At 35.0% G+C, this 20,813-nt stretch overlaps 2 protein-coding genes across 15 annotated transcripts in view; one reads left to right on the top strand and one right to left on the bottom strand.

Annotated features, from left to right (window-relative positions):
- LOC306873643 (myosin-binding protein C, cardiac-type-like) overlaps positions 1-1,890 on the bottom strand; it is a 36,307-nt gene extending 34,417 nt beyond the window's left edge. For 4 of the 13 annotated variants that reach the window (XR_013784510.1, XR_013784511.1, XM_079423078.1 and 1 more), the window contains exon 1: positions 1,737-1,849. Coding sequence is in view for 8 of the 13 variants with exons in the window: in XM_079423078.1 (XP_079279204.1) it covers positions 1,737-1,761 (25 nt within the window). In the remaining 5 variants the exon portion in view is untranslated. Of the gene's footprint in view, positions 1-1,736 lie in introns of all 13 variants that reach the window. The other 9 variants (XR_013784512.1, XR_013784513.1, XM_079423077.1 and 6 more) reach the window with 4 other exon arrangements.
- Positions 1,891-4,272: 2,382 nt separating this feature from the next.
- Positions 4,273-20,279, top strand: LOC306874542 (cysteine--tRNA ligase, cytoplasmic-like). 2 transcript variants are annotated; one of them, XM_079424671.1, is made up of 22 exons: positions 4,273-4,410; positions 7,578-7,669; positions 10,047-10,135; positions 10,454-10,550; positions 10,699-10,797; positions 11,455-11,604; positions 11,805-11,945; positions 12,955-13,043; positions 13,166-13,287; positions 13,618-13,730; positions 13,889-14,017; positions 14,480-14,609; positions 15,333-15,436; positions 16,706-16,803; positions 16,912-17,101; positions 17,305-17,373; positions 17,566-17,647; positions 17,839-17,919; positions 17,997-18,064; positions 19,081-19,140; positions 19,325-19,408; positions 19,520-20,279. In XM_079424671.1, exons 1-22 carry the CDS (start codon positions 4,389-4,391, stop codon positions 19,646-19,648), a joined length of 2,238 nt encoding a protein of 745 aa, XP_079280797.1. In that variant the 5' UTR covers positions 4,273-4,388; the 3' UTR covers positions 19,649-20,279. The 2 variants fall into 2 exon arrangements, with proteins under 2 accessions (XP_079280797.1, XP_079280796.1); XM_079424670.1 differs by having other exon boundaries at positions 17,305-17,412.
- Positions 20,280-20,813: the final 534 nt, after the last annotated feature.

Raw genomic sequence — 20,813 nt, 5'->3', positions numbered from 1 at the left:
TGATGTATTTAGTTTCTGGTATGCAGTTATCCCATTAATTATATAAGATTCTCCATTCATAAATCTGTAAAACTGTAAAAATACCAATGACTTAAGTTATATAAAAAAAAAAAAAAACGTGTAAAAATGTGTATGATATGAATAGCTTAAGCAGTATTTAGGAAACTACTTTTCCCTTTTGTCACTTAAAGCTATTGATCTTCATCTTCATGGCTATTGTTACTCACATTCCTTGAATTATTAAATTCTTATTCATCGTTGTTTCTTTCACTTTGAGTTACACATCTTTAGTCACATCAGTGCAAATGGATAAAGCATAAAATAAGCCGAACCTCTGAGTTTAAAAATAGAATGCATGTGCTTCCCAATGAGAACTGCAGTCCACGTCGACACAGCCGCAGGTAGCTGCTAGATGGATTAGCTAGGATCTATTTCTGTTGTTTATCAAGGACTGGTCCCTCTCTTGCCATTTCAAAACCGCTAGTGTCCACATTGTGTTGTTCCACTGCCATCTGGATGGTTTTGAGCGGTAATAATAACCTAATGATGTCTCTTTGGTTATTGTGCTTTGAACTATAATGTATGTGAGGTAAGCATGAAACATGTTCATTTGAAATGTCGTTTCATGAAGGTGACATTTATCATGAAGCTTATACCAGATGCTGATGGTTGCCCCTCAAACCAAACAAATCCTGTGTGCTACTCAAAAGAAAATTTGTTCAGTCATGATAAACTATTATTAAGATCACATTGCTGTGAAAATGTCCTGTTATGAGTCTAGAGTAGTGCTTCTCACCCTTTTGGTCTGCTTTAACTTTGCCCAAAACAATATTCAACCACCTTATCTAAGCTTTACTTCTGGCATTTGTTGTTAAAAAATATATTACGTCAGTTTTTTTGGCATTTCAATTAAGATTGTTATTATAACTACATACATTTTAAGACTTATTGGGGCCTCCTTGGAAGGCCCTGGCCCCTGCAGGTAGAGAACCACTGATCTAGAACCTTTGAAATATGACAAAGAGATTGAAAAGGACAATTGAAAGTGTCTGCAGATGGATTTTATGGCTACCAGTAAACTCTATTGCTTAATGCTGAAAAGTCATGCAATGCTGTAAGTCTTAGCGAATATCACTGCAGTTGGCTGTCAAAACAGGTGCTATCACATTATGACAATCCTTTAATTCCTGCCAATGCAGGGTTAATCTGTGCATTTAAAAAAAAAAAATACTAAAACCTTTACTTCACTGCCATTATTCTACCACTTTTGCTTAGACAGGCCATTAAATGGCATTTTGGTTTAAAAGAAGGTATATAATATTTTTATTTAAAATTATGCCAAGAAGAACTTAAAGAAAAGTGCACACTATAGTCACATGCTTTGAATGCTTTCCATACATACAGTAGGCTTCAAAACAGCAGCTGCAGCATGCAGTACTTTTTAAAAGAACATTGTGATAAGATATTATGAAACTGCTCATCAAATCAACTGACACTGCCCATTTTGTCAATATACATGTGATGTTCAAATTATTACAGATGAATTGATGATACAGAACAAGAGTAAGAGTTGCAGAAAATACACAATCACAGAAAACCCAGCACACATCACGTCAAAGTTCATTTCCTCAACCAACAACTGAAAACAACACCAGTTAAAAAACTCTCCTTACTGACAAAAATGTGTTATACACCTATTTGTCAAAGAATTAAGCAGAAAATAAACACTGGCATACCTGTTTTTTTAGTTGGCTCTGGCATCCTGGTTGAGTGTTCCAACAAACAGGCATTGTGGACACAAACACCAACACTTCTCTTTTAATAGACACCCCCCGCCCCACACCCCACAAATGTCACACAGTACATGCCCCAAACCACCCTTCCCACCCCTTCGTCCATCTACCACCATGACCTATGACTGAGCCAACCTTCCGTCTCCTCCATTGGATGACAGAACTAAAGAATCTAAAGGTGGATGGAGGATAAGGAAAGATTAGATTTAGAGTGACTGTAGCAAAGAATCTTCAGATGTTTCCTTCTAATCATACTGCTTTTTTGTTTGTTTGTAATATTTCAGTATTCTTGAACAACCTCTGACCTTTAGGAAGCCCCGGCCTTTACATCTGCAGTTTTGTATTCTGTTTTATATTTTATTTGCTTATCAATGTCAGAAAATATAATAAAGAAAAGGATTAGAATGTGTGCCTACTTTCTTAATATATACATTTAGTTACCTACATTTAATTGTATTGAATTTCATCTAGAATTTCACAAAGAGATGAAATTGTTGCTTAATTGAAGGTGTGTTATTGCCAATGACAATATCCTGTATAAAAAAGCCAAAAGAAACGCTTATATTGGACAAAAAGGCCCAAAGAGGCTGATAGCTATAATAGTTAAAAAAACAGGACCCCTTTCCTCATGCCATCAGTCAAGCATTGCTAAGTTTGACCTTTCTGTCTAGAGTGTAATGATAATGATGCGTGTCTGGTGCACACACTCAACAGTGTCTGGATTCATTCTGTGAGTTGTTCATTCTTACAGACAATTCTGTGAGGACTTTTGTTTCAAACTATCATAAAAAGCATCAAATTGTACTAACGTTTTAAATAAGCTGGCCCTAACATGAATGGAGTAACATTTCATGTTTCTCTCAATATCTTCTGAAGGTTGTTTTATGGAGTATTAATATACATAACCTGGCAGCTGCTTTCATTTTCTCTCGTACTTATGTCCACCTTTTGACCCTGAGACATAAAGGACACAACTGAACATCAACAACCACTATCTTTTGATTTATGTACCTTGCCATCAGCCCTGTTGTTTAACCGACTATTTTAATGCATAAATATTGTATCTTGACAGAACCCTATTCATCTACTTCTTTTAAATACAGCAAGTCAAAAACTCCTAACATGCTGATGATTTCATTGCTTTAGCCGAAATGACAGTTCCTTGGTGTCCTTTTGAAACTTTCGGCACTTTTAAAAGCCATTTTAAATAATGTTTGATGTGCTGGATAGCTTACTCTTTTGACCACTGTCACACAGGTCTGTCAGCACCTTGTCATTCCAGCATCAGACGGTCGCATACTGACAACTGCATGGAAGGGTTCATTCAGATGGAGATACGACATGAAGCAAAGTTATCTGCAGTTGTTTTAATGACCATATATTCACTGTGGGCCCTGCAGCTGGCTTTCTTCTAATCTAGGTGTGAATCCAGAGGGGTCTGCCACATCTGAACCACAGTGAACTGGAATTACTATCAACCAATGTGACCTGCTGTGAGTGCGATTTAAGTGTTTCACTGTAAAACAAATTACAGTTCGACTAACTGGACACACAAAAATGCATTTTATGTACGTGCATGACCTGTTTGACAGAGAGACGTGCATGATGATGAGATCTCGGACACGATCCACACAAATAAATCAAGCATGCGCACAGACTGGGCTCCGTCACTCTCGTACTGTCGTCTGGCCTTCAACAGCCTCGAGTAATCTGCGCCCTTGTCAAAGAGGTTAGGGTCTGTAGTCTGTCTGGAGTCACAGTCCTAAAATAAGAGCTGGCTGACAGCATCCTTGACCTATAACGAATGTCATGAAATCGCGCGTGGCAACGAAGTGTAATTTCGTACAACAAAGAAAGAAAGAACAAAAATATTTCAGAAGCCGGAATAATCTTCCTGGCAAGTGTTTTCTTAGAAATTCGGAAAACTAATAATAACTCGCAAGATAATAATTATTATAAGAAAATATACTGACACTTTGAATATACTCCACATTTTATTATTGTGATTTTAAAACAGCCATATTTGATTTCTAATAAGATGTTATAAGCACGTGAATGAGAGAGAAAAAAATCATCAACTGGCTTGTGATTTTGTAAGACTTCTCCGTTTAAATGGGTTATGGATTCCCCCTAGTGGTCTGTGTATGTTTACAAATTTCAACACACACAAAAGCAACGAAAATATACCCTCTTAATCTAGTAATTTAAGACAATATGGAAATAAATAGAAAACTACAAGATCTGCAAACCCACTGTGTTTAAAGCTGTTAGACATCTACGTAGGTCTATATAACTTTTTAATGAAAAATCTAAATTTAAGGCTAGATGTAAGCTTATATTGAATGTTTACAAAATGTAGTAGAAATGTTTAATATAAGCAATTAATTACTTGAATCATTAAAATTTCTCAGTATTATCAAAGTCCCTCTCGGCACGTGGCTTTTATTTTGGAACGAAGGGCGCTTTAATATTTGTCCGGAAGTATCGGATCTATATGTGAACAGACACAGGAGAGAGCCGTCAAACATCATTGATGTTCTGTTTCATTGTGATCTCCTTTCAGGTTTTCTTGACACGTTATTGTTGCATCAGAAAATGGCAAGCACAGGAGATATAGGTAAATTTCTCTACTTCTCTATTATTTATTTTAACGTTACTTAATTTGTATGTAACAGTCATGATGCATGTTATATAACATTAACGCGTGTTTCTGCTGCAGAGGCCTGTTTTAAGTTAATAATTAATGCATCTGTTACAGGATGTTTCCCACTATTTGTTCTATTGAGGTACTGCTAGTAACATAAACATGTAATGTTAGATATGGAAACATGCCTGAGTCTCTCCTATTCATGAGTGACTGTTGTGTTAGCTAACTTACATTGCTTTGACAGATAACTCACTGAAATCAGACAGCCGAAGTAACACATACTGTAAAGGAGTTAAATCAATTTCAAATTCAATTTATTTCCATATATCCATATATTTACATTTAACTAGGAATGAGAATAGAATGTAATTGACCAATTTCGGTTCCTTACATTATTATATTGGTAGTATTTGTTGGTCTTTTAGTGAGATAAATGCATACAGTCTGTTTGCAAGATGGTAAGATTATTATCAGATTAAAACAGAACAGATATAACAACAAATAATGTTACACACACAGAGGTATATATCATTATATGCTGTATAATAATAATAATATGCTGCAGTAAATGAGTCAGATGTATTCAGCTGCGACGGATTCATAAGTGGTTTCGATTTAATAAAGAAAAGGTTCATAATGGGTTTCATTTACTTTTGCTCGTTTGCATGTCATGCACATTTCTCTTAATTTTGTCATGCATTTTTTATATATTTTTAATAGCATGTTAATGTGCTAATAAGTGTTTTTTTTAAATGCTATTATAGTATTTATTCATATTTCAATATTTTTTAATATTGTCTATTTTAGTTTGAGTTTTAGTGGTTTTGTTATGTGCTTTCATCATTTTAATTTGTTTTCAAAATATTTTTATTTAAAAAAATGTTCATTTTTATTTCAGTTTTAGTCAATTAAGTACTTTTAAAGGTATTTTATTTCAGTTATTATTATTATTATTATTTAGTGATTTAGCAGACGCTTTTATCCAAAGCGACTTACAAATGAGGACAACAGAAGCAATCAATTGTAGTATTAAAACAACTAAAACAGATCCAAAACTAAAAGCTAAAACTTTATAAATACTACCTATACACGTTAAAAATAAAGAAATAAAAATGACAAATGCATACAACAAAATTTCAAAACTTAACATTTAAATGAAAAACAAAAATAGAAATAAAGCTAAAAACAATTAAAAATATTAAAGAACAAAGGGTATAAGAGTATAATAATGATTCTAACATAACACTAAGCCAAATACCAAAAAACAACTATATATGTATATGTACATCCACACACACATGCATGCATACATACATAAATATATATATACATACACATTTATAAATTCTATATATATATATATATATATATATATATATATATATATATATATATTTAATTTCCATTTAGTTTGTTGTAGTAAAATAAAACTAAAACTTAATAAAAGACCTATACAGACATGATAAATTCAGACATTATTTAACTAAAATTAAAATAGATAACAAATACAAATCACGACAGTATAGTTTATAAGTAATCCTAAGAAATAACTCTACCAAACACACATGCTAAAAACCACAACTTAATTACACATAGTAAGAAATGGTTATAAAAACTGAAACAGAAGTTCTTTACACTCTTCGGTCTTCACATGAGGAGGCCAGGTGGAGCTGCACACTGGTGGTGGATGAGGAAATTCCCCCCTTCCATGCAAAAAGCGCTTTGAGTACCCAGAAAAGCGCTATATAAATGTAACAAATTATTATTATTCATTAAGCTTTTTTTATACCCATCTAAGAAAATACTAATTGAATTTTGCTGTACACACTTTCCTTATTTTTCCACAACAAATGGCCAAGCAAGCGCAGACACTGACAAGATACGCCAGACAGAACGAGACCAAACGCGATATCAGCGCGTCTCCACACAGTTATAGTTATCTAATATTTATATCTTATTTTATTTCAGCTTTATTTCAATTAACAAAAAATCTTTTTAATAGTTTTAGTTAATGGTAACTATTTTAATGGCCCTTTACAGGTTTATTTGTGCTCCAAATATGTGCCATCTCTTTGAGTCTGCCTTAAAATATTTTATTGCTCTCTAGATGTCTTTTTGACTCAAACTATTTATGGAATTTGTCCTTAGTTTTGAAACGAATTGACATTATGAGAGTTGTGAGTGTATTGTTTCACAATGGTGTGTTAGCTGATTATTACAGCTTGTGTTTCAGAGGAATGAAGTTAGAGAGGATTACAGGTGTCATCACAGTCATGCTCCACCTTCCCTTAGCTCATTTCTAATGTCTGCTCGTTTATGTGTGTCTATGCCCTTTTGTTTTCCCAGCCTTTGATTATGGCTTCTTACTGCGCATAAGTGAGGATGCTCGCAGGGTTGAGGCTCTGAATGAGTACTTGAGCAGTCGCAGTTACTCAAGCGGATGGAGAAGCCTTTGCGCTTCTATGCAGGCCCCCACCTGAGCGGCATGTCCATGCCCTCCGCTGGTACAAACACATAGCTGCCCTGAAGCCCCAAACGAAAGACCAGACCCCAGAATGCAGCAGTGAGTAGACAGAACACCCCCTGTCTTAGTCAGGTTGCATGAACGTAGGTTGTAGCTCAATTGAACTTTGAGTTAGTGGTTTCTGTGCTGAGGACATCTGCAGAATGTATTCCATGAGTTTGAGGATGTGGGTAGTTTGATGTGTTAGTTAGTATACATGAGCTGAGTTGTTGACGAGAATCTGACAAGGAATGTACAGTCAAAACAAGACAATCACTTCTCAGGTTTGTTCTGAACGGGACTGGAATGAGTTGTTATAGTTGACTGATAGACACTGAGTGACTGAGGTAGTTTTTTTTTTTTATTCTTTCATTGGACGCAATGTTCAGTGGCTTTGTTTGCACATTGTTTGTTTCACTTTCACGCTGTGTATGTGTTACTTTCATTTATACATGTTTTATGTTTTCTGAGAAAAGAAAACCCTTTTCCTATAATTGTGCAGCAGGTGTGCACAAACAACTATTTCCTGTGGTGTGCCTGTTGTTCAGTTTAAGAATTGAATATTATAAAAGTGACAAATTTTTATACTAAAAAGTCATTTGGGTTAAAAAAAAAAGTGTCTCTTGTTTTACAGCAAAGGGAAAGAGGGTGCAGCCACAATGGTCTCCGCCAGAAGGCACAGACGTTTCAAAGCTGCGTCTTTACAACAGTCTCACACGGACAAAGGTACAGTTCGAAAGATAAACAACATGGCCTAATGTGTGGGTGATACGTAGAATATTACTACACTAAATCCACAACTTTCTATACGTTATATTACTGGAGTATTGGTAGCTGAAAACATAATCAAATTAGCCCATGTTTTTAAAAAAAATCTACAATATCAACATGTTTTAAGAAATTATTTTATTCAGCGAGCATTAGGGATGGGTATCGTTTACATTTTATTGATGCCGATACTGTTATCGATACTATTTGGTGCAAAAAGATATGATGTGAAGAGTTGTTTAAAATTTCAAGTTATTTTATTACTGCTGAACTTTAGCAACTGTATTAAAGTTCTTCAGTCAGGAGCAGGGAGTTATTTTTTTCTTTGGGTTTTATTTTATTGACATTTAAAGGAATAGTTCACCCATGTCATCATTTACTCACTCTCAAGTTGTTTTAAACTTGAATGAGTTTTGAATGAGGTTTTTTTTTTTCTATCAAAGTCAGTGGGGACCAGCAACTGTTTGGTTACCAACATTCTTCAAAAGATCTTCTTTTGTGCTCTTTTCAGCAGATTATTACAGAAGTGAAATCATTTAATAAAATTAAAGTATTAAAAAGTTATAGAAGTTTAGATTTACTGTAAAGAGAATTTTTACTATTTTTATTTAATTTGATATAAAATAAACATAACAAAATAGTAAAAAATCCAAAATTGCTATAAAATTAAAGCCATAAGTTGTATTCCAAATTTGAAGTTGATATAAAAAAAATGAGGTTCATATGCAGTTTTGTTTAGGCGTTATACCAAAAAAAGCCACCGGGTGCCATCGAAACGCCATTGAATTTTTTGCATTACTGTTACAAATCTATCAATTTCTCTCTCAATATTACATCTATAACAAAATAATGGAATCTTCAGACTCAGACCTTTCTAACAATATGTATTTTGTCAAGATTGTAAAAAGTTTTGATTCTAAAAGACACATTTTGTAATATGACACCCCTGCTAAGGGGGAGGAGACCGCTAAAACATTTTGAAGTACCATTTCTATGGTTACGCAATGTCCAATTTCAAAATGGTTTTCACAGGATGAATTTTGAGATTTTAAGCGTTCAAATGTTAAATTACTTATGATGATTGCTAAAACATGCGTTAGGGAAAAAGGCAAGGAAATAAAGACTTTTTGTGACAAAGGTCAGAACTCCTGTTATGATGTAGTTTTATCATAGACTCTTGGTGCACTCTTGACATAAATGAATCAATTACTGTTACTACATAATTTGTAACAACAGACTGACAGTTAAGGTTAAACTAAAGCACACGCAAATAATGTACTTTTGTGATTGTGAATAAGTTAAGTGTCTCGTGAGTGTAACGCTACCGCTGAATCAACATTTGATGTGAATGTGTCTCGCGAGTTGCAGTTGGAGCTGGAGCCGGGAGACATAGTAAATACAGCGCATTGCTTGACGTAGATGTTGTGTTTTGTTAGTAAATGTTTCATTAGATTACAACTGTTGCCTCCTTTGTTCGCTATTAGACATATATTGCATCTGACACTGGTGTCGCTTAGTTTTGTAACGTGAGCCCACACTTTTGAACGTTTCACTGATTGCACGCAAACACACTGCACACATGCGCATGGATATCACACGCACATCGAGCAAACGACGGCCACATAATTAAATGAAGGAAAATGTCAAGCAGCAGCTACGAATTGGCCATTAACATTAAAGTATATGGAGATAAAACAACTCAAGTATCGATAACAGTATTGTCCTGAAGCTTAGTCCGGTATTGACCCAATTACATACCAGTCAAAAAACAAATACCGGTTCTCGGTACCCATCCCGAGCGAGCATGCACATAATTTATCAAACGTGACAGTGAAGTAATTTCAATTGTACTGTTCTTTTAAAATTTCTATTAATCAAAAACAAGGTTTCCACAAAAATGTCAACATTGATAATAATAAGAAATGTTTCTTGAGCATGACATAAAACCAAATCAGCATATTAGAATTATTTTTGAAGGATCATGTGACACTGAAAACTGAAATAATGGCTGCTGAAAATTCAGCTTCGCCATTACAAGACAAAATTATATTTTTACATATTGTAATAATTTTTAATTTTTAATTGTAATAATATTTCACAGTATTACTGTTAAGAGACTTCTGACCCTGAAAAATGGAATAATGTTTGCCATCACAGGAATAAATTAAATTTTTAAACAGATTCAAATATAAACATTTATTTTCAAATTGTCACTGTTTTTTTACCGAATTATCAAATCATTTCAGACTTCTTTCATACACACAAACAATTGATGCTGTGTTATGATAAGAAACTGTTCAAATCATTCATATCTGTCTTGTTTTGTGCATTATAGGAGGTGTTTGTACCACAAAAGGGCAACAGGGTTTTGTGGTACTGCTGCGGCCCCACGGTGTATGATGCTTCTCACATGGGTCATGCCAGGTGACATATTCTCCATCCATTCATAGTGTTTCTTTGTTTTCAGTGTGCCCCAGCTGTTGAAAACAGCACAGTAGACACAGCACAACAGTCAATGAAAAGGCTGAAGCAGGCATTCAGCTTTCAATCCAGGGTCAGATTTTGTTAGTTGTGTATGTGAGGCTGTAAATCAAATCTCAAAGAACTATTGTGTTTGAATATGGATCAGTGAACATAGGTAAAATGAGAAAATACAAACATTTTCTATCCAAGGCTCATACAGCGTTTATGATGGATCAGTTCTCTGTATTTCATGAGGATTCAGTGTCTTTGTTTTTTCAGGTCCTACATTTCTTTTGACATTCTTCGGAGAATACTGAAGGATTATTTCAAATACGATGTCTTCTACTGTATGAACATCACAGATATTGATGACAAAGTAAGAGCAGTGTTTGCACAGAGTCTGAATGTAGTTGAAATTAAAGTAACCTTGTACCTTATGTTTTTGGTCATATAAAATCCTGCTTTAATTCTGAAGGCCACAGTGTTTTAAAGATCCAGTCGTCAGTGTGACCTCTTCGTTTCAGATCATCAAAAGAGCCCGACAGAACTACCTGCTGGAGCAGTACAGAGAGAAGAAGCCCAGTCCCTCTCAGATACTGCAGGATGTTTTAACGGCCCGAACGGTGAGGGTATCGCTCATACAGTGGACATTTTGGTCCAAATGAATCATGTTATCATCCACGCAGACTGTATGAGTTTCCTTTTCTGTGGGACTCAAAAAGGTTTTTTTTTTTTTTAGTATTTGCATGTTTCAGATGCTGAAAGTACAAATTTAAAGACACCATGCAATCATTCCCTTCCAGCAACCTGTGACTCGCATGAAACGACTGTAGAATTAGCCAATGACTGTGAGAAGCTTTTTATTCAGATATGCGTCACTGTAGACCTTAGTCATGGACAAAAAGACTGATAGAAATACTACATGCTCTTCAAATTTGAATTATTTGCTCTTATTGATGCTATTAAAAATAAACTCTTCTTCTAATTGCTCAGGTCTGTCTTCAGTTTTCACACACACTTATGTGTGACATGGTTGCTTTCACATTAGCAAGATAATAAAGGTTTATACAATATCCTGAAGTACTGAAAGAGCTGCCATTTAAGTATTGAAATTAATAATTTTGCTGAAAAGATTTAAGCAGCTCCGAAAACGAAATGGAAGAAAGACCACCTCAAACCCGCTAGACTGTTGGTTACTGGCCTTCACAAAAATGTTTTCATTGCTTTCATCCATTTCCTCATCAGTGTGCTTTAATGTAATTTGGTTTTATTGTGTTTAGCCGTTTAAAGCCAAGCTTGCTGAGACTACTGACCCGGATAAGAAACAGATGCTGGAGAGGCTGGATGCAGCAGTGGAAGCTGCTCTGGGTCCCCTGCAGGTGGCAGTGCAGAGCAACGCTGCAGGCGATACACTCCAGAACCAGGCACAGGTAAATTATTTGAGCAGCTTTTAAAAAACATTTTAATGTGACCTAGTTAGGGCCGTATGATGCATTCTGTTCTAAATAATTTGACTGATGTCATTCAGTGACACATCAGTTAACATAGTGTTTCATGGGAATGGGATCATTGGAATTCATGGTATGGTTCTGAAACTAACTGGTTCTTTCTTAATGGTTTTCATTTTTAGGTCTTATTGGAAGAGGCTAAGGATCTCTTGTCAGATTGGTTAGACACCCAATTTGGAAGCCAAGTGACAGAAAACTCAATCTTCTCTTTGTTGCCAAAGTACTGGGAGGGAGAGTACCATAAAGATATGGATGCTCTGAATGTGAGTGAACTAATACTGATGAGTAATTCAATAGCTTGAAAATGACCCAACTTATATGTATACACTACTGTTCAAAAATGTGGGGTCAGTCATTTTTTTTATGTTTTTATAAGAAGTCTCATGCTCACCAAGGCTGAATTTATTTGATCAGAAATACAATAAAAACAGTATATTGTGAAATATTATTACAATTGAAAAAAGTTTTTTGTTTTAATATATTTGCAAATGTGATTTATTTCTGTGACAGCAAAGCTGAAATTTCAGTTACTCCAGTCTTCAGTGTCACATCTTCCATCAGAAGCTATGCTAATATGCTGATTTGGTGCTCAAGAAACATTTCACATTATTATCTGTTGAAAACAGTTGTGCTGTTGTGTTATCAGTGTTGGGAAGGTTACTTTGGAAATGTAATGTGTTACAGATTTCAAGTTACCCTGTTTAAAATGTAACAAGTAGTGTAACAATGACTTCAATGTAACTGATGTCTACATTTCTAACAGATGTTTTTAACTGTTAATCAGTTAATCCGCTCTCAGACAGGTTGTAGTCTAAATCTTTCAGCTGCAGTGTGAATTGATGTTATTGGCAGACATGGTACTCGGCAAATTCAAACAAGAACCAATCAAAAGCATAAGAATAGCATCGTATTTAAAGGCCTTTAAATGGCACGAGGCATAATTCACATCAAAAACAGGCAAAGCAACAAATTAATATTATTCAACATATCCTAGCTTTTTACAGAAAATATTCAGATGTAACCCACTTTGTAATCATTAACATTTTCATAAGTAACTGTAATTTAATGACACACATTCTTTTCTCAGTAACTGTAACAGATTACAGTTACAGGTATTTTGTAATTAAATTACATAACCCCATTACATGAAACTAGTTACGCCCCAACGATGTGCATTATGGAGTGTATATATTGTGATGCATGTTCTTGCCAATATGTTAAAACATGTCAATCTGAGCAGTGATGAAAGCCTGTGGTGTCTTTGATTGACAGGTCCTCCCTCCTGATGTTCTCACACGGGTCAGCGAGTACGTGCCAGAGATTGTGGCTTTTGTCAAAAGAATTGTGGACAACGGTTATGGGTAGGAATACAGCTGTCTTCTTTCTATATTGATTATTTTGATATGTAATGATATAACCCTTAAAAAAAACACTACTTCCAGAGAAAATGTCTAAGAATGTATTTCTGCTCTTTTCTCACAAGATACGAGTCAAATGGATCGGTATATTTTGACACAGCAAAGTTTGATTCCTGCCCTGCTCACTCTTATGCCAAACTGGTACCAGAAGCTGTTGGGGATCAGAAGGCTCTTCAAGAAGGAGAAGGTACAGGAATAAATTGCAATACGTCCCTTAAAATGATTTACACTTTTAAGTGGGCCTTTGAGAAGTACAATAAATGTATCCACTATCCAGTTCGACTGTCTGTAATTTCCATGGCAATTCGATGTGGAATGGCATTGCACTATTGCTGTAATACAGCAATAGGGCAGTTACTAGATAATGCATATAGCTCGATAATAATCTGAGCAGTGGATACAACAAGCCAGAATTATCCATTTTATAACAGGACATTTTTCTTCTGGGTTCACCTGGACATTGTATGTTTTGTTTTTGTTTTTTCTGATGAGTGAATTACTTTTCTTACTTATGCAGGTGACTTGAGTATCTCAGCAGAGAGACTTAGTGAAAAGAGATCACAGAATGACTTTGCACTGTGGAAGGCCTCCAAGCCTGGAGAACCATCTTGGGACTCCCCTTGGGGAAAGGTGAGAGAGTACACATCAGGAACACATGCATAGATGAACATGCCTTAAAATGCCTCCACAGTTGGCTGCTTAGTAGTTTTAATATAACGCAACTAAGTGGCATTGCATTGGTAATGTTTGTGAGTTCAATATCTAAAATTCTACTGGGGCTGTTAAAGGGGAGACCTGGATGGCATATTGAGTGTTCCGCCATGGCTGGATCCATTTTGGGAGAGTCGATGGATATCCACGGAGGAGGTTTTGACTTGCGTTTTCCTCATCATGACAATGAATTGGCGCAATCTGAGGTGAGAAAATTACAATGTGCTCATATGAAAAATGTTTAAAAGCTGTTGTTGAAAAGCTATTATTAGAATCCCGTTCATTATTCAGCACGGGTTAATTCAGCATTTATGTCACGTTGGAATTAGCATAATTGCACGTTTCCGACTAGTTAACATTCATGTCTTTGTCAAACTTATAATTAAAACACATTTCTGTTTGATATGTATGTTATTATAGCCACTGTAGCAGTGCGCTTTTTTCTTATTTTGCAAGAGCATATAGAGGTGACATGATGTAGTGATTAAATATTTATCTGTCATCAACTACAAAGGATACGTTTTGGCGTTTTGAGCATTGCCATGTAAACAGATGGTTTCTAGTTATTTTTAAATCTGAAAACTGATGATAAAGAACTTGGTCCTGTCAATGGATTGCTGTGTGTCAATGGGTTTTTGTTTGTTTGTTTGTTTGTTTTTTTTGAACAGGCATACTTTGAGAATGATCATTGGGTTCAATATTTCTTACACACTGGTCACCTGACCATTGCCGGATGCAAGATGTCCAAATCTCTGAAGAACTTCATTACTATCAAAGATGCCCTGGCCAAACATACGGGTAATTATTTTACAACTATGCTATTGTAAGTATCACTGTTACATATTTAGACATCTGCGTATGGGTCAAAGCCTTGATGCTCTATTTTGGTCTAAATTTGTGTTGTTGTTGTTGTTGTTGTTGTTTTTTTTATGAAATTATTTGACTTTGAATAACCTGTATGATTTCAATTTCCATATCAAAATTATTTTAAAGATTATTATCATTGTTGTTGTTATTCTTTGAAGGGTTTAAAAAAAAAAAAACTTAAAAAAAAAAATACAAAACAGACCCTCATAAGTGTGTGTCAAGGTCTTTATATTTCTTGGACAATTTCACACGTTTTGTCCTACAAAATGAAAGGGTATGTTTTATTCATGCCAAATGGAGTAAGTTTATTCATCACTATCACTGTTTTTGACCTAGGAAATGTTCAATAACCTTTTTGAAAAATAATTAAGTAAAGTCCTGTGTCTTCAAGGGGCAAGGAAGGTATTTTTCACTAGATGGATATACCGTTTGACATCCTTGCAACAATGATTCAAAGATGGCTAAGACCTTTTCACATAAAAGAGTTTTATTTTTTATTTTCTCAAACATCCTTGTTTGTCATTGACCTATGTGAGTTTCTGTGGTGTCTATACATTTGTGTTTGTGTGGTCATTTATTCTGCCTTGCACATTGATCCCAGTAACTACAATATGAAGTTTTGTCATTGTGCGTTTTTGCTCTATTTTCTTTTAGCAAGACAGCTTCGTTTGGCGTTTCTGATGCATTCATGGAAAGACACATTGGATTACTCCAACAACACAATGGAGTCAGCCATCCAATATGAGAGATTCATAAATGTGAGTTAGAAACCAAAAGGAAGAGGCAGTAGGGGAGAAAAGTACCCAAAATTCATAGTCTATCCAAATTTAATATCTGCCACTTATCAGCACTCAGAATCCTCATGAGTGCACAATAGGTTTATCTAGATTCCTTCAAGAACCCAGAAGGTCGGAGAATAGCGCGTGTCCTTCAGGGCACATTAATTCTGTCTTGCGCTTCTTTCCACCTATCAATTACTCTGTCACCAAGGAATATAACATGGGCAGAGTTCCAGATTTGCCTGAAACACACAGGCAGCCATTAGCATGGGAAGTATGTGAAGGTTACCTATGACTGACCTACACGCTATATTTTCTTATAGCAGCCTCACCCGAACTTGAGGTTAGGATCTTAATGTGAGACACTGTGTTTTTCCCTCTACCCCAGTGTGCCTTCAAAGGCTGTACGTGAGTAAAAATGAAGACGGCTTATTAGAAGGTGATGCAATAATAGTGCAATTCTCTCAACAGAATTTGGCTGAACTATAACTGGAGATGAATAGAGGTTCTGAGGTCCCAAAATTAGAAGTAAAAGCTGTAAATATTCAGACAAAGTCCATGAAAAAGCTGAGCGTGGTGTTTATGTAGTGTGCGAAATGTTGTGCACTTAGTTGATATAAAAACAGTATTTTAGGAGTAGTCTAGCAGTAGTAGCGTTTTTTGTTTTCTTTTCCCAAACACTTACAAACTGCCTTAAGAAAAGATGTTTATGAACTATGCTAAAGAATGTATATATGATAATGCAGACACAAGTTCACTATCCTTAGACCTTGAAGTAATAGAAATCTGATGGGGTTTTTAAATTAATCTTTTTATTGTGGATTGTCTAAATATGTTAACCCTTAATATGGTAACATATTTAATTAAACAATTTAAAGGAAAATGCTGAATTAAATACATTTGTTTATTACCACAGAATATATATCATCAAGTTTGGGGTCAATCAAATTTTTATTTTTAAAAGAAACTAATAATTTTGTTCAGCAAGGATGCAATAAGTTGATCAAAATGAGGACTTTTTACTTTATTACTGTTTCAAATTTATGCTGTTCTTTTGAAATATTCTTTAAAGAACCCTGGAAAAAGGTTAAAATGGTAAAAACGTACCAACCCCAAACGTTTGAATGGTTTATAAGCTTGTATTATAAACGCATAACTTTTTGAAATTGAATATTCTTTTAAGCGAGCAAATGAAAAAGTGCTTCATGACTGTTTTTGTGTTCTGCTTCTCTCATTTGGTTTCCACAGGAGTTCTTCCTAAATGTTAAAGATATTCTGAGGAGCCCCACAGACATCACTGGCCAGTTTGAGAAATGGGAAGCTGAGGAGATTGAACTAAACAAAAGGTGACACATATGCTTCTTAAGACTACATTGGCTCTCTTCTAAAAATAAAGCTTTATCACTTATAACAGTCGTGTGTGTGTGTGTGTGTGTGTGTGTGTGCTTGTGTAGCTTCTATGAAAAGAAAACATCAGTTCATGAGGCGCTGTGTGACAACATAGACACTCGTTCGGCTCTGGAGGAGATGCGGGCTCTTGTCGGTCAGAGTAACACCTACATGGCTGCCAGAAGGAGTGCAAAACTACCACCTAACCGCATGCTGCTGCAGAGCATTGCCCTGTACTTGACCGACATGCTTAAGGTAGCACGACAAAAAAGTAGTTATATAGAGCTTGACTTTGGATATAATTGATACCTTGATGCAACAAGAGAACCCTTGTTTTTGTATTATCTCTAAAATTCTTTACTCTGATTGCTACAATGAATAAGCTGAGATTTAGAGACAGAAACTGAAACAATGGAGGCACATTGAATGCTTGCTAAAACAGTTTTCTGCTTTGACAGACATTTGGAGCGATTGAGGGAGCTGAGCCCATTGGCTTCCCTGTTGGAGGAAACGGACAGAATGCTGATGTAAGAAACACCACTCAGATCATGTTTGATTCATCAAAGGTTTGCCTTTTAATTTCTGTTACAAAGCCAGACTTCTGAAGGACATGTCATTAAAGATTCAATCTAATAATTCTTTTTTTTTTGTGGATTGTTGTCCACCGTAATGACTAATTTGTCATTAAACTCTTCTTAATCTTTTCATTTCTGTTTCAGCTGGAGAGCGCAGTCATGCCCTATTTGTCAGTGCTGTCGGATTTCAGGGAAGATGTCAGAAACATTGCAAGAGAGAAGAAAGGTAAATCTCTCGGGGTGTTTTATTTATTAATATTTCAGTGCAAAGACCTACAATGTGAAGTCATTTTGTTTGTTCTAATTTATTTCTCTATTTTATGGGTGTTGTAGCTGTACCTCCAACAGACGTTTGCATGCAATACAGACGTTTACGCAGCAAAGAGAATTCATTAGGGAAATGTATTTGTTTTCCAGTGACAGAATTGCTGCGGCTGTGTGACGAATTGCGTGATGATACTTTACCTGAGCTGGGTGTCCGACTGGAGGATCGTGATGGTAAATGAAAGAAACAGAGATTTTATTAAACCCTGAATGTCATGGAAAATTACAAAGTTTTTTGGTGTTTTTCTAAGGACTTCCCACATCTGTGAAATTGGTGGACAAAGAGACACTTCTGAAGGAAAGAGAAGAGAAGAAGGAGGTAATTGCAGAATCCATCTACATGGCAGTATTTTGTGATATGTCTCTATGTGATTTATTTGGTGTCAGTGGTGTAGATTTTGTATCTCGTTTTACATATAGTACTGCCAGAGATGTGCTGGTCTGCGGTACACCTTAAATTAAAATTAGTCATTGATCAGATCAAAATGATCTCTCCACCAGGGTAAGGTGATACGTTCCCTCTGTTAATGGAAAAACGTTTCTTAGCATATCAGGCATCACAAAAGAAATTATTCAAATGCAAACCAGGTCATGAAAAATGTATTTAGGCCTTTCGAGCTTGTCAGTGTCTTTATGAATTGTAAGGACTCAAGTTGCACTGGTTTATTGTTGTACCTTCATTAAATTACTCCTTTGAGCCTCATATGCACGCTTACCGCTCTGGACACATTCTGCAGATCAGTCATGATCCACCTGAGATGGTCACAGCAAATAGTGTTTCTAAAAAAAAAAAAGAGGAAGATGGTAATTAAAAATTAAAATACACTATGAACACACTGCTGTTCAAAAGTTTGGGCTCTGTTATATTTTCAAAAATATTTTAAAATACTTTTTCTGTCCAAGACTGCATTTATTTAATCAAATCTACAGTATAACACCAATATTGTGAAATATTACAGTTTAAAATAACTTGTTTCTGTTTGAATATATTTGAATATTTAATTTATTGCTTTGATGGCAAAGCTGAGAAACATTTATGATGTTGAAAATAGTTAGCATAAGTTTAGCATAAGTTTTATTCAGCATTTTTGGAATTTCAAAAGAACAGCATTTATTTGAAATGGAAGTCTTTTGTAACAATGTAAAAGTTTTACTGTCTTTTTTTTAATCAATTTAATGCATCCTTGCTGAATACAAGTATTTAAAAAAATAAATAAAAATGGGTCCATTTTAAATGTTACATTAAAAGATCTTATAATTATTTATTTTGTTGTTTCATGTCAATGTAAATATGTACTTAATTCTTATATTCCACTCGTTCTTTCATGTTTCAAGATGGAAGATGAAAAGAAAAAGAAAAAGGAGGAGGCTGCCAGAAAGAAACAAGAACAAGAGGTGATTAGAACAATTACAGAAACCCCCTGACACACTTTATAATTTAGACACACCATGTAAAAAGCCTCTCACGTCTATTGATAGACATTTTAATTTTAAATACATTGAGAGAAGTGTATTCTTCTTAGTGCTTCATTGCTTTGAATTATTTGTATTATAAATATTTGTATATTTTATGTCGTAGATGGCAAAGTTGGCAAAAATGAAGATTAAACCCAGTGAAATGTTCCAGTCAGAGACTGATAAGTACTCCACCTTTGATGAAACGGTAATGCAAACCATTCAGTTTTCTTTGTCATAAGAGACACTCTTTTTTTTTTTTCATTTGGTCACATTTATTTAGAAATGCTAATAGTATGTCTGTTCTTTGCTTGCGCAGGGTTTCCCAACGCATGATGCTGAGGGAAAGGAGCTCAGTAAGGGACTGGCCAAAAAGCTTCGCAAGCTTTATGAGGCTCAAGAGAAGCTGTATAATGAATACCTCCAGTCAACCCAGAACGGGAACTGAGAACATGGTGTTGAGTCTGACGTGATCTGCCATCCGCCCATACCGTCTGTTGTGAACTTGTCTTGTGTATGCAAAAAGGCAGCAAAACTTAAAGACCTCATTTGTGAGTTTTGGCAAGATTTTGCCAAATCTTTCTGGTCATGGTTGGAAAGGTTTTTTTTTTTTTTTTTTTCCTCTCTCTCTCTGCAAACATGACTTTGAGGTATTTTATGACTATGATAGTAAGGGAATATACTGTATTTTGTGTGCTTTCTGCACACAAAACCAAGATATCAGAACTTTTCTAATGTGGATTTGGTGGTTTATATGAAGAATGCAAGAAATATTTTGCCATTATTGTGGAAATGGATCAAACATTCAATGTTTTCATTATTGATTTTTAAAATCTGGCTGGTCAAAGAGAGAATTTATTATTTTTTTCTGAAACACTGTTTACACATCAGCTAGTGTTAAATATGATTCCTCCAGAATCAAAATATCTCAGATGATACAGGAATGAAGGAACTTCAGGTTTGTAGGTTTATGAAAAATGGAAAAACGGAGGCAACATAGGAGCACCAATTATTGTTAGTATTAACTTACTCTTTATAAGAACATGAAATACCAAAATAAAAAAAGATTTTGAACAATGCTCATTTGTCCCAAGTAACTCTTTTTTTTGCAAAAGTTGCCATAAAGACTTGACTAGAAAATTTTGTTTGTGTAGTTGTAGATTAATACTCTGCAAACAACTACAGATATTTCGTTTTCAAATATAAAACATCTGCACAAAGCTTCACATGGTGAACGTATTTAACTGAATAATTGTTTCATGAATCAATGTGAACCGAGTCGAACTCTGAACCAAGAAACTTTTACAGCAACTTAGCAGAAATGTTACAAATAAATAACAATACGTGCTTGAAATGTATTATTAACACATGCAATACATTTTAAAGAGATAAAATAGATTTTTGTATTATTTAACGTAAATGCAAATAATATAGGTTCTAATTATTAGGTGCATCCTATTGGTTGCAACATATAAAGAAAATCTAAGACACAAATTAAAATAGCCTAAACAGCTTTATTGGAATGTTTTAGAGGATGTGGTATGCTACTCACTGATGTCAGACTCAGGGCCCATAAGGTAGTATAAAAAAAAATAAAAATCGCTGATGTCCGA

The sequence above is a fragment of the Barbus barbus genome, assembly GCF_936440315.1.
Source record: "Barbus barbus genome assembly, chromosome: 1".
Lineage (NCBI taxonomy): Eukaryota > Metazoa > Chordata > Actinopteri > Cypriniformes > Cyprinidae > Barbus > Barbus barbus.
This window is presented reverse-complemented; position numbering and strand designations above follow the sequence as displayed.

Coding starts and splice junctions, on each gene's coding strand:
- LOC306874542 (XM_079424670.1), top strand. CDS start 4,389: ATGGCAAGCACAGGAGATATAG. Junction 7,670..10,046: donor ACAGTCTCACACGGACAAAG/GTACAGTTCGAA, acceptor TGTGCATTATAG/GAGGTGTTTGTACCACAAAA. Junction 14,610..15,332: donor TGCCCTGGCCAAACATACGG/GTAATTATTTTA, acceptor ATTTTCTTTTAG/CAAGACAGCTTCGTTTGGCG.